Source organism: Erythranthe guttata, chromosome 14, assembly GCF_056151865.1.
Source record: "Erythranthe guttata isolate IM_541 chromosome 14, IM_541, whole genome shotgun sequence".
NCBI lineage: Eukaryota > Viridiplantae > Streptophyta > Magnoliopsida > Lamiales > Phrymaceae > Erythranthe > Erythranthe guttata.
Genome location: NC_142546.1, coordinates 3,942,252 through 3,955,833, shown reverse-complemented (window position 1 = coordinate 3,955,833; position 13,582 = coordinate 3,942,252). Strand labels below are relative to the sequence as shown.

Here is a 13,582-nt window from a genome sequence, read left to right as displayed (position 1 = left end):
CTATTATGAGAAATGCAAAATTATAGATTAGCCTATAACAATTGAAGCTAAAGAAGAAATAAGAGAATGACGTGTAAGGATGAAAATGATAGAAACGATGTTTAGAGGATTTGGTGGAGAGAAAGATAGAGAATGACAAACCTGCCCTCTTTTTCAAGTGATTTGAACTAAGAAGGGAACCAGGGTGTAAAGAACATAATGTTATTTCTTGGGGAGAAAGAAAAACTAGTAATTGATAAATGCAACAAATTTCAGTTACCTCAACAACAGTTGATGCTCCAATGTGGCACTACAGCATAATAATCACTCGGAACTGAAAATTTGCTATTTAATATTAGGGACTATGAGTAAGAACCCCCTCAAACTTTTTTTTAATAAGCATGGGTCTAATCACTTTTTCCTTATTAGTTATAGACCCACTATTTTCTTTATTCCAAATCTAGCCTTTCCCATTATTAACTACCCATTATTCACTATCTCATGCATTTTTTTAATATAATTTTCGTTGTTTACTTATTTAATTCAAAGAATAATATTAATAATTATTTATTTATTTTTATCTTTTTCCAGTTTTTTTTCTTGGAATTTTTTTCTCTTTATAAATCAACTATAAAATTCCCTAAAACAACTATAAAAATCCCGAAATCAACTATAAAATATCCGGAGTCAATTTTAATTTATTTTTGTTTTCATCATAAATCAACTATAAAATTCCAGAAAATAACTATTTTATTCAAAATCAACTATAAAATCTGCGAAATCAACTATAATATCCTTTTGTTTTCATCATAAATCAACTATAAAATTCCAGAAAACAACTATTTTATTCAAAATCAACTATAAAATCTGTGAAATCAACTATAATATCCTTTTGTTTTCTTCTAAATTAACTATAAAAATATCGTAAACAACTATAAAATATGATGTTCAACAGTAGATTTACCAAAATAAATTACCAAATTTAATTAAGAAATTATCGAAATGAATTACAAATCATCGAAATCAACTACAAAAAAACACCATAACTATCACAAACACAACTTTATTTTTACGTATTTCTTCCACAGGTCCACCTTCAACAAGAATCAAAAGAATGGGAGCAATTGTCGACAAAAGTTCACTACCTACAAATTTAAAACACCGACAAATGTCACAAATCAACTACAAAAAGTAATAAAAAAAAATAAAATTTTCTAGTAAATATTATGTAAGGGTGGCCCACTCTATGCTATTACACATTTACACTTTCTTGGCTATGATGAGATAAACCAATATGAGTAAAACGATTGTTTCGTTTGGTTGGAGGTTAAAATACAAATCACTTGAGCTATTACTTTAACCTCAACAAATAAATAAATAAATAATATTTGATCATTTTTTTTCTACCCAATCATAGCTAAGAGTGTGTGTGTGTGTCTCTCTCTCTCTCTCTCTCTCTCTCTATATATATATATATATATATATATATATATATATATATATGGTTTTTTTTTTTTTTTTTTTTTATGGGTGACGACCCCCGTCATCTACAACTCGTAATCCGAATATGTCATTAATAAGCATCCGGCTGAAATTGACATAATTGCCCCTCACTTAAACATCGGTGGGTGGATCCTGGCTCTCACACAATGTGTATAAATTGGGGTAGAACTCCTCGACAAACCCAATCATTGTCGGACGAGGAGTTCTTGTAAACTGCTCTCTAATCGAGAACCCTTGGATGAAAGGACACGTGCATTGACGAATCCATGATTTTGGCTAGGGTGTTCGAAATTAAGTATAATAAAAAATAGGGTAAATTACAAACACCCCCAAGGTATGGTCAAAATACAAAAAACCCCCTCTTGTTTGGATAATTACATCTACCCCTCAACTATGATTTTTTCTTACACCTCCACCCTTATGGTGCCAAATTCAACATAATCATCTAGATTCCGTGAAATGTGCTCTAGTTTTGTACTCGTTTCAATGGGATAAAACGGGTACAAAAGTGATAATATTCCATATAATCTCGATGATTCCACTAAATTTGAGGAGTTGAGGGGTGGTTGTAATTATCCAAACAAGAGGGGTGTTTTTGTAATTTAACCATACCTCAGGGGTTGTTTGTAATTTACCCATAAAAAATATAACGGCGGACTCAAAGTTTATGGGGGTTCAGGGGCGACACACCCAATTTGTTTTTAATACTATACACATGAAGCAATAAAAATATATAAAAATTCCAAATTTAAAAAAATCATTGGCAAAATTTCGAGAAGAAAATATTTAGAGAGAAACTTGGTTAAAATATATTTTTTATTTTTTCTATTATTATTATTATTATTATTATTATTATTATTATTATTATTATTATTATTATTATTATTATTATTATTATTATTATTATTATTATTATTATTATTATTATTATTATTATTATTATTATTATAATATTTTATATTATTATGAATTATTTAAGTAATATAGATTTGTTTCTATTTAAATACTAGATATATTTATTATTATAGACTATTTACTATTTAGTTAATAATAATAATAAGAATAATATATATATATATATAGGGGTCTTTAGCAATAAACCCCTTGGATGAGTAATAAATGGTGATATGTCCAACCCTTAAATCTTTCTTTGTGATAAACCCCTATAAATATTAATTCCAATACTACCCTTCTGAAATTAGAAAATCTCCTACCCAAAAATAATCCATCCCAATAATACACGTCCCTTTCCTTAAATAATGCCAAAATAATAGTAATTTTTTTCCAACTCAATATTCAAATCCCTTGAAATTAGCCAACTAATTAAAAAAATAAAAAATCACCTTAATATACTCCATAAAATCAGCCAATAAATTAAAAAAAAAAAAGAAAAATTGCTTCTTCACATACAAAATCAAAACCCACGTGCAAGACGAAGTTTTTTTTTTAATTATTTTTTTTCATATTTTTTTAATATTTTCTTAAATTCGTTTAAACGAAAAACTGATTTTTTTTCCCGACAAGTTTACTACGCCGAATATGACTATAGTTGAATAAGATTATAGGCATATTTTCTTAATTTTTTTTAACGAAAAATTGATTTTTTTCCCCGACAAGTGTACTACGCCGAATATGACTATAGTTGAATAAGACTATAGTCTAATATGACTATATGTGACTATATCAACTGTAGTCATATTCTTTCTTTATATTGCATTTTTTAAAAATTTTAACTTCAAAATTCCAATTATATAGTGAGGTAAAGTGATGTTTATCAAATTATATAAAACAACTAAAATTCCCTATTGTTTAGGGAAACAATGCAATCAACATCCACACAAAAAGATCACAAAAAATCACAATTTGAATCTTGTTATTACAAGTCAACTTGAAACGATAATATAGAACATATTCGAATATGACTACAATGATATTCAACAGTAGTCATATTCGAAAAATACATAAATATGACTATAGTCATGTTGCTGCTACTGTACATATTTGAACTGTATTTTCAGATTTGGAAAAAAAGAAAAAAGAAGGAGAAATTGAAAAATACATAAATAAAAAAATTGATAAAAAATCATTATATACATATATATCGACTCCACTAACTCAAGTATGATGATAGGCTCCCTCTCTCTCTCTAATATTTAAACACACAGTCACAATGAAAAAACCTTAAATGCCAAAAGTAATCATGAGTTGCTGAGAAACTTCCAAGAACACGAAAACAGAAAGTAGCAAAAAAAATCGAATAGTCACATTCGAACCAGACTGTAGTCACGTTGATGTTGCTGCTTCAGATCTGGAGAGAAAAAAAAAAAAGAAAAAAATTAAAAATAACGAAAGGAAGGTGGTGTGATATGTATGAGGCGACAACATGAGTTTTTTGGGAGGTTTGACACCGTAGCAAGTCTTGACGGCATTCGAACCAGACTGTAGCCAAAAAAAAATTGAATAGTCACATTCGAACCAGACTGTAGTCACGTTGATGTTGCTGCTTCAGATCTGGAGAGAAAAAAAAAAAGAAAAAAATCGAAAATAACGAAAGGAAGGTGGTGTGATGTGTAGGAGGCGACAACATGAGTTTTTTGGGAGGTTTGACACCGTAGCAAGTCTTGACGGCATTCGAACCAGACTGTAGCAAAAAAAACTCGAATAGTCACATTCGAACCAGACTGTAGTCACGTTGATGTTGCTGCTTCAGATCTGGAGAGAAAAAAAAAAGAAAAAAATAGAAAATAACGAAAGGAAGGTGGTGTGATGTGTAGGAGGCGACAACATGAGTTTTTTGGGAGGTTTGACACCGTAGCAAGTCTTGACGGCACAACCCTAGACGGCGGCGGAGGAGGGAGAAGACGATCTCCAACATCCGCGGAGGAGGACCTCCTGCAACGGTTTTCGGCCGGTGTCGTTTGATGGCTATTGTTGACTCCGACAGCGGCGGTTTATACATCTGAAGAAGAAGGAAAAAAAAACAAAAAAAAAAAAAAAAAGAAGAAGAAAGAACTGTGAACGAGAGAAAGAGGCGAGAGAATGAGAATAGAGAGAGAAAGCGGCGAGAGAAAGAAATAAGCCAGAGAATAAAAGAGATAAATAAAATTGTTTTACTTAAAAACCTAAAACATAGGGGCACTTTAGTCTTATCATGGCTGGTAAAGGGGGTTTCACTAATTTAGATTGGGATTTGGGTTATGGGAAAAGTCTTTAAAGTCAATTGGGTTTAGCTCCAAATATTTTCTAAATGAGGGGTGTATTGCATATTTCCCCATATATATATATATATATATATATATATATATATATATATATATATATATATATATATATATATATATTATAGGGTAAATAGCATTAAACCACCTAAACTTTTTAAGATTTTGCGGATCACCACCTGAAGAATTATTTTTTGCACAACTTCACCTATACTCAATTATTTGTACCACTTTACCCTCTTTTGCCGGTTTGCAGGTCAAAATGACCGGTTCTCAACCCATGTGCGTCGCACATGACAAATCCAAGGCTATTGACGTCTTTTCCATTTTTAAAATTGAATAAATGTTAAATAGAATAAATTAAAAATTAAAAAAAAAAAAAAAAAAAAAAAAAAACAACAAAGGTCTTTGTCTTGTTCACCAGCAGAAGATCCACCATAGCTACTACTGCTGCAATTTTATTTCCCCTAATCATCACCATCATCAGACCAACAACAACAAAAATGCCGCCATTTATCCATCGGTAATCGGCCCTAATTTCACATAGCTCCTCCTCATAAATTCATCAAGGCCAACGGCGTTGGCGGTGGCATATCATATTCAAACACCCCACCCTACTCATCTAACTCACAACTTTCATCAACCATTTCTCTCATGTTGCAGCCGCTCACCACCAGGAACCAGCTCTGCCCTCTTACACAACCACGAAGCTCACCACCACCACCACATCTTCTTCAGATCCGCCGCCATCTTGACTGAAATTGGACCTAAAATTAGGTCAAAAATGTTCATTTAATTTCCCCCTTTCCCCGATTGAGGTTATATGTACACTAATTTCTCTCGATTTCTCTTCCGAATCGACTAGATCTTCTTCCAACGAATGGAGGATTAGATGAGATTCTCACAATTGAGGCTGCCCATGCCGCGGCGGAGGTGTGCGGTGCTCGGCCGTGAGACTGGGTGTGCGCAGGTGGGCGGTGGGTGGTGAGATTGGTGCGACGGCAGTGATATCCTTGAAATTGCAGAGGCGAGAAAGTATTTATGTCGGTGGTGGTTTGTTCGGAGTTTTCGGGCCATGGGTTCAAAATCCAGGCTGAGGCTGAGTTGCTGGGAACAAGATGATGTTTTACTTTTTCTTTTTCTTTTTTTAATTATTCTATTTAAGAAAATTCCATTTCAAAAAAAGAAAAATAAAATAAAATAAATAAATTAAAATTAACATTTATTCCATTTTAAAATGGAAAAGACGTCAATAGCCTTGGATTTGTCATGTGCAACGCACATGGGTTGAGAACCGGTCATTTTGACCTGAAAACAGGTAAAAAAGGGTAAAGTGGCACAACTAATTGAGTATAGGTGAACTCGTGCAAAAAAAAATTGTTCAGGTAGTGATCCGCAAAAACTCAAAAAGTTTAGGTGGTTTAATGCTATTTACCCTATATTATATATATAAATTAGTCGTTCGCGAGATGTCGAACAACTAATTTTGGGCTCGAGCTCGAGCTCGTCCGAAGCTCGAGCTCGAAAAACCTGAGCTCGAGTTCGAGCTTTTTTCGAGCCGGCTCGTCGAGTTAGCGAGCCGGCTCGGCTCGTTTACCACCCCTAGGTCCAATGTATAGTGAAAACGGAGTTCAATAAGGATTCGTTGATGTGGTTGAATTCTAATTGTGATATAACTGGACTCTACAGTTACTTAAAGGGTCATGGTCCCCAAAGAAACGCAATCACTTGACTCTTCTAAAATCAATCATGAGAGAAATTATTAAGCAATTGTGAATTCTTTGAAAGACGTGTCTCAATTTGGTGTAGATTCAAAATACGATTCCATAAAATAAGGTATACTTCTGTTTTTATGTTTCTATGTAATTCTAGTTGATTCAAGCACATGGTTGGTTCTTGGGAATCCGTGCGGAATGTCATATTCAATTAAAATTGTAAAATAACAATTTTAATAAAAAAACAACAAACACTAAGAGATCGAGAGAAATAAATCTGAAAATATAAAGACGAAAATATAAAAATAAAATAAAATTTAAAAAATATTGAAATAAATCTGAAAATATAAAAAAAAGAATGAAATTGATATCAAAATATAGATCCCGACGAGGAGAACCCAACGGTGGGTAGCCCGTGAAATTCCGATTGGCGAAAAACAAATTACACCTCTGGTAAGACCACCGTCACGAAATACGCCGATTACAAAAAAATTGCAGAAACAGATCCAGCACTCCAAACTAAATGAAATACCCACCAAAAGAAAGAGCTCGACGAGAGGAATCCAACGATAGTTGAACCATCGAATTCCGACCACCGGAGAGAGAGTTATGACTCCGGGAAGCAAAATCGCCGGTTAGAGACCTTGGGGGGGCGAGATTTGGATCTGGGAATTGAGAGAGGAAGATAAAGACCGATATGGGTTGGGAGGGTTTAAAACTGATTTAAAAGGGTATTCTGGGTACTTCAGGGTGGCCTAGGGGGTATGTCAAATTATTATCCAAATGGAGTGAATTTGCACTAGGGTGTAAACAACATGGTAGTGAATTATATATATTTTCAAAATAAGGGGTCTCTAAAATAATCTCATTTAAAGAACCCGGAATAAGCCATAGATAACGAAGCGAAAATTCAAGTTGAATTTCACTTTATGACCAAACCAACCTTAAAGTGAACTTAAAACAATAATTTACCTATTAGTTTGGTTCCTCAAAACAATTGAAACTTTAAATACCCCCAGAATCTCTAAAAAAAAAACAAAAACATCAAATTTTTCTTCTTTAAAAATAGACCATTGCCCCAAATCCAGAAGATCTTATAACTTGAAGGACTGAATTGAAATATCTGAAAAAAGTATTTGATTTAAAACATAACTGAGATTCAAAAATGCTTAATAAGGGGTTTAAAATATATTTTTTGAATTTATCACAGTTTTGAGAGAAACTTTAAAGATGGTGACTAAAATACATTTTGTGGAAGTATTAGGGGGCCATGAATCAGATTTTCATTTATTATCAAATTGACCCAAGCCCAAAATCAAGAATTACAAAAATATGGGGTCAAGTTGTAATTTCAAATTGTAATTACCAAAGAATCCGCAATTCCTTAATAATCTCTCTAGAATCCGCAATATTCCTTAATAATCTCTCTAACGATGGACTTTAGAAGAGATGGAATGGTTTTGACTTTTGAGTCAGCGCCATCAATAAATCACAATTAAACCATAATTGTCTCTATACATGAGGCCCATAATTACAGTTTAATACTGATAAGTCCAACCGAATAATCTTTATTAAATCACAATTAATTTGTACTTTCTTTTAGATAGCCATACACATTTACGTCACATATGTGAGCTTCAGTGCCGGCCCAAGCCCAAGGCGAGCAAGACCGTCGCCTTGGGCCTCCAAAAAATCGGAAATATTAGGGCCTCTTTCGTAAATTATCTATAAATAAATAGATGTACATTTGCCTTTGAAATTTTTCTTCGGCTCAGTTGGCAAAAGAATTCTTACTGGACCGTGGACGTCGTCGCGCATTGGAACCCTGGTTATTGCAATAATAGATGTTTTAGGAAGCGCTGACTTTTCCTTTTTTTTTTTTTTTCCGTTATTTTCGGTACGGTATAATTGGTACGTGGTACTCTACAGTACACCATATTGTTGACGAACTCGAATAATAGAATAATTACGATAAATACTAAATAAATGCATAAATGCAACAAATTAAGCAAATGTAATTGACAATTAAACAATCTTAGGCAATATACATTATACAACCATATTAGAATATAATTTTAGTTTAGATAACTAATGCTTACCAAGAAATCTACATAAAATACATAGAAATTAATAATGAGTAAGAACGTTTCGTAGTTTAAGTAAAAAAAACAAAAAAATATGCTACTATGCGAAAGAAACAAAAGGCTCGGAAGTTAGGGGTAAAAAAAGGGAGAAGAAAATTGTTGAAAAAAATATTCCAACAATAAGAGATCGGTTGGACTTTGGAACTAAAGAAGTATGTGAACATAAACAACTTTAGCGAGAGACAAATGGTGAATTTGCATAAATATATGAAGGGAATAAAATGACCATATATATATATATATATATATATATATATATGGAATTATTTCGAAGACCCCTCATTTTGAAATTCTATAGGCATAACTACCATAAGGATTACACACTAGTGCAAACCCCTTCAATTTCGATAATAATTTGACATACCCCCATCAGCCACTCTGAAGGACCTAAATTGCCCTTTTAAAATTAGTTTTAAACCCTAGCCACTCACAGTCGTCTCTCTCTTCTTCTTTCAAATCACAGATTCAAATCCCGCCCCCATAGATCTCCAACCGGCGAAATTGCTTCCCGAAGTCATAACTCTCTGTCCGGTGGTCGGAATTCAATGGTTTAACTAATGTTGGATTCCTCTCGCCGAGCTCTTTCTTTTGGTGCTGATTTTATTCAGATTGGAGCACTCAATCTGTTTCTGCAGTTGTTTCGCAGTCCGTGCGTATTTCGACGACGGTGAGTCTTGCCGGAGGTGTAATTTGTGTTCCGGCAGTCGAAATGTGACGAGCTACCCACCGTTGGATTCCTATCGTCAAGATCTATATTTTAATAGTAAGTTTATTCATTATTTTATTGTCAGATTTAGTTCTATAATTCTTTTCATTTGTGAGCGCAGAACCTTGGGTGGTTAGCGACGGCTAGGATTTTGGTAAGAGGCGTTTCAGGTAAGGAGTCATTGGCGTGTTGGTCTAAAATTCGTAGCATTTCGTAGCTATATGTGTGTGTGTGTGTGTGTGTGATTTATCATATCTTATATCTTTATTCTTTGTTTTTGTTTTATTTATAATAATTATTGACTGTATTATTTTTATTGAACAGTATAAAAGAAAATATATATTAATTAATTTTTAAAATACAAAATTGCGGTAGGGTAGGGTATTACCATAGTATTGAAGATTTTCAATACCGCTACCGACCGTAAAATAATGGTACGGTACCAATACCGTACGAAGAAAGAAAAAGAAAAAGAAAAAACCTCTCGAAATATCGCACTTCCGGACAAGAACAAGAAATAAAGTGCAATTAAATTATAAATAATCTTATATATATAAAAGAAAGAAACGCTGGGCAACCCTAGAAAACCTTAATGACATTTTTGTAATTATTTATTTTTAATATTGTTTGACTAATTTTCTAATTATATTTTCAATCATTATCAAAATTGACACTGAACCGTGAATAATTGTCTCCTATTTTTCATCAATATATATAGGGTTAATAGCATTTTCCCACCTAGACTTTGCCCGTTTTTGCACTTTCCCACCTCAACTAAAAAAAGTTGCACGGCGGCACCCAAACATTCATTTTTTACGCACATAACCACCTGGAGGGAATATTCCGGCGAATATTCTCATTTTTCAACGCACGCGCGGTGCACATGCGAAAATACAAGGGTTTTTTCGTCTTTTTACTTGAAAATATTATAAGGGGTGAAATTGAAAGTACCAGGGATTCAATTGAACTTAATTTGAAACTTTCACAAGTTCCACCCATCATCTTCTTCAGCCCACCGCCGTCCGCCACCCGCCGCCTCTTATTCGCCGTCCGCCGCCTCTATCTCCATTAATATGAACGCGAAACTCCGATTTTAAGCAAGCAAAAACACACACTGAAGGTGTATCTCTGTGTGTATTCATCAATTTCTTCTTCGCTCTTCCATTCATCTCTTATCAGTGAAGAATCAACTAAAATCAATGGGCGAGGTTCTCTCTCTCTCTCTCTCCTAATTGTCTGTAATTTTGAGTTTTTTTTTTAGTTTTTTTGTTTGGTGATTTATTGCTCATTTTTTTTTATCTGATTTGTTTCCGGCAGGAAGCGAAGAAGCCGACGGAGGAAAAGAAACCGGAGGAAGCGAAAAAACCGGCGGAGGAAGAGAAGAAAGAGGCGGCGGCGGCGGCGGCGGCGGAGAAGCCAGCTGAAGATGGGAAGAAAGAGGAGAAGAAATCCGACGAGACTAAGGCGGCGGCGGCGCCGCCGCCGCCTCCTCCGCCGCAGGAAATCGTCCTTAGGGTTTTCATGCACTGCGAGGGCTGCGCTAGAAAAGTCCGCCGGTGCCTCAAAGGCTTCGAAGGTAAATAATAAAATTAAATTCCTCATTTTCAAAATTTAGTGGTGCATGTAAATTTGTTCATTTTCAATTTAATTAGAGGCGGCGGGTGGCGGACGGCGGTGGGCTGAAGAAGGACGGCGGTGGGCTGAAGAAGATGATGGGTGGAACTTGTGAAAGTTTCAAATTAAGTTCAATTGAGTCCCTGGTACTTTCAATTTCACCCCTTATAATATTTTCAAGTAAAAAGACGAAAAAACCCTTGTATTTTCGCATGTGCACCGCGCGTGCGTTGAAAAATGAGAATATTCGCCGGAATATTCCCTCCAGGTGGTTATGTGCGTAAAAAATGAATGTTTGGGTGCCGCCGTGCAACTTTTTTTAGTTGAGGTGGGAAAGTGCAAAAACGGGCAAAGTCTAGGTGGGAAAATGCTATTAACCCATATATATATATATATCAAATCTTAAGAAATAAAGATAAAATTCGATTTGTTAAATTGATCAATTTTTTTCATTTTTAAATTCGATTTGTTAAATTGATATAATAAAGCTGCCTGTATTCGATCAGTTTTTGCCATTAAATAACAATCATTCCTCGGCCTCGGCTGATTTTCATTCCCACCTGCCATATAGCCCAACCCACTCTCATAAACAGCCCATTACCTTTTGTTTTCATAATATCCAGCCCATTCCGTTGCTTTCTATATTTATTTATTTAATATACATATTTATAATCTTATTATTAACAAAAGGAAGAAATCTACTAGGGCTTCCTTCTCAGATGACTTTTCGTGGATCAACCGGCGGCGGCATTAAGGTTTCGATATTGCACGGCGGAGATTCGGTAATGGAGAAATATCCCGAGACGAAAAAACGGATCAATAAGATGCGCAAACAACTCGAGAAATTTGAGGTGGAGAATCCGGAACAGAGAAACCGGATCACTAAGATACGCAGGCATCTCGATAAACTGATAAATAAATTGGAAGAAGAGGACGAAGAAAAAGAAGAGGAGGTTTTAGACGAGATTTCTGTATGTTCCTTTTAATTTCATTTGATTTTCTTTTAATCTTTTTTTGTTATCTTGTTCTAATAAATTTTAAATAAATTTATAGAACTGCTATTGGAAACCCGATGTGCAACCTACCCCCATACGACGTCGTCTTTCCGATATGGTCCTCTATGACCGACGAGATTCCACTGCCAGCACTTATCCCAATAGAATGCGACTACTAAAAAATACTGCCAAACTAGCGATTGGTTACTTCAACAAACAAAGTGTATGTTTTTTTTTTGGATAACAAATAAATTCGATTTTCCTTTCGAATGATTATTAATGACATGTTGCTTGTTTTTGTTATGTGTGTATGAATGTGTGTAGCCCATCAGATACTCTGTGCTGGATTTGGTCAGAGCAACCCAACATGTTTGCGCGGGTCGTTATTTCCGTTTGACGTTTACCGCCAAGCCCGAGGGTTCTGAAGAAACCGAAACTTTCGAAGCAAAGGTTTGCTACCGAATCGGTCAAATTGATGTAGATTTTGTCAAAATTGTGGCCACTTAGCTGATACAGGTAATTATTTTATAGATTCAATCTTTTTATTGGCTTTGCTTGTCCATATACATAATACATGTATATATGAATGTATGATTTGCTGGCGGATAGTTGAAGATAATTGTGTGAGCTGGTACACTATGCTCTTCTTAGCCTTGATGTAGGCATTCATTCATTCATTCATAAAAATTCGTTGCACTTAATATGTGCTGTATTTTAAGTACTCGGACTCAAAATCACCGATTCATGATTTGGGATTTATTGAAAGAGATTTGTTAGTCATCCACCTCACATTACATTCACATCCCGACATTACATTCATATATAAATAATTATGAGCATATAATAGTTATATACTGCACGTTGAGGACATGATGGGTATTTTTTTTATTAGCTGGTTATGTTGTATTAAAAGGGGTGTTTATAACTGAACATTCGCTCAAATCAAGATCCAACGACTGCAATCAAAGTAGCATCAAATAACTTTGTAGTGACCCATATAGATATGGAAATCTGAAACAACTTACTGAACGTAGTTACTCTTTAGTAGTTGGGATTGTCTACATGGTGTAGCTCCTATATGTTCAAATTAATGTAGGAGAAATTCACTAATGTGTCGCTCTTTACCTCTGTCTTCCAAAGTTGCAATATACTTCAATCAATTGCTATGCAGTGTTCGAAGTAATTTGTACCTGCTGGAAATTTTAACAGCTTTTTTTTTTTTTTTTTTTCATTTGCAGGGGTTTGTTGGTTGGTTGAAAACAGGTTGAATATAGTAAGTGGTGTTGCTTTTCATGTAATCAGAGTTGTGAACTACATTTGTCTCTTTACGCATTTGTGTTCTGAACTATATTTATCTTTATGTATTAGGGCTGTGTGCATCTAGAATTTCTTTTTATTTGACAATATTTTGATGGCAATGCCTAGAACAATGATGTCAAGCTTATTTATGTCGATGATTTGCTTCTATTAATAGTCTTATGTCGATGATTTGCTTCTATTAATAGTCTTCCCTTTCATATTGTTTCGTTAAGTGTTCCGAATTACGCGTGTGCATCCTATAAATATTTGTCAAAGCAATTTATTATTCTTATTGATCTGCTACTTCTATCTATTGATAAAATGCATTAACACAAGCCCTCGTTAAAGAAATTTTGTATCTACTTGAAATTCAGGCTCCATTCTTTTGGAGGAGGAATTTAAAACCTAT

General features: G+C 34.2%; 1 protein-coding gene and 1 long non-coding RNA gene across 2 annotated transcripts; both read left to right on the top strand.

Annotated features, from left to right (window-relative positions):
- The first annotated feature begins 10,218 nt into the window (after positions 1-10,218).
- Positions 10,219-10,867, top strand: LOC105958647 (uncharacterized). The gene is made up of 2 exons (XR_016029586.1): positions 10,219-10,473; positions 10,583-10,867. It is a non-coding gene; the product is annotated as an uncharacterized LOC105958647 (long non-coding RNA).
- A 640-nt stretch (positions 10,868-11,507) lies between these two features.
- Positions 11,508-13,345, top strand: LOC105958645 (uncharacterized). Its single transcript, XM_012982659.2, has 4 exons — positions 11,508-11,850; positions 11,933-12,097; positions 12,199-12,390; positions 13,113-13,345. Exons 1-3 carry the CDS (start codon positions 11,599-11,601, stop codon positions 12,379-12,381), a joined length of 600 nt encoding a protein of 199 aa, XP_012838113.1. The 5' UTR covers positions 11,508-11,598; the 3' UTR covers positions 12,382-12,390; positions 13,113-13,345.
- Positions 13,346-13,582: the final 237 nt, after the last annotated feature.

Bases quoted from the DNA above. Each gene is read 5' to 3' on its own strand.
- LOC105958645 (XM_012982659.2), top strand. From the start codon at position 11,599: ATGACTTTTCGTGGATCAACCGGCGGCGGCATTAAGGTTTCGATATTG. The intron at 11,851-11,932 runs GTATGTTCCTTT...ATAAATTTATAG, and splicing joins AGGTTTTAGACGAGATTTCT to AACTGCTATTGGAAACCCGA. The intron at 12,098-12,198 runs GTATGTTTTTTT...GAATGTGTGTAG, and splicing joins GTTACTTCAACAAACAAAGT to CCCATCAGATACTCTGTGCT.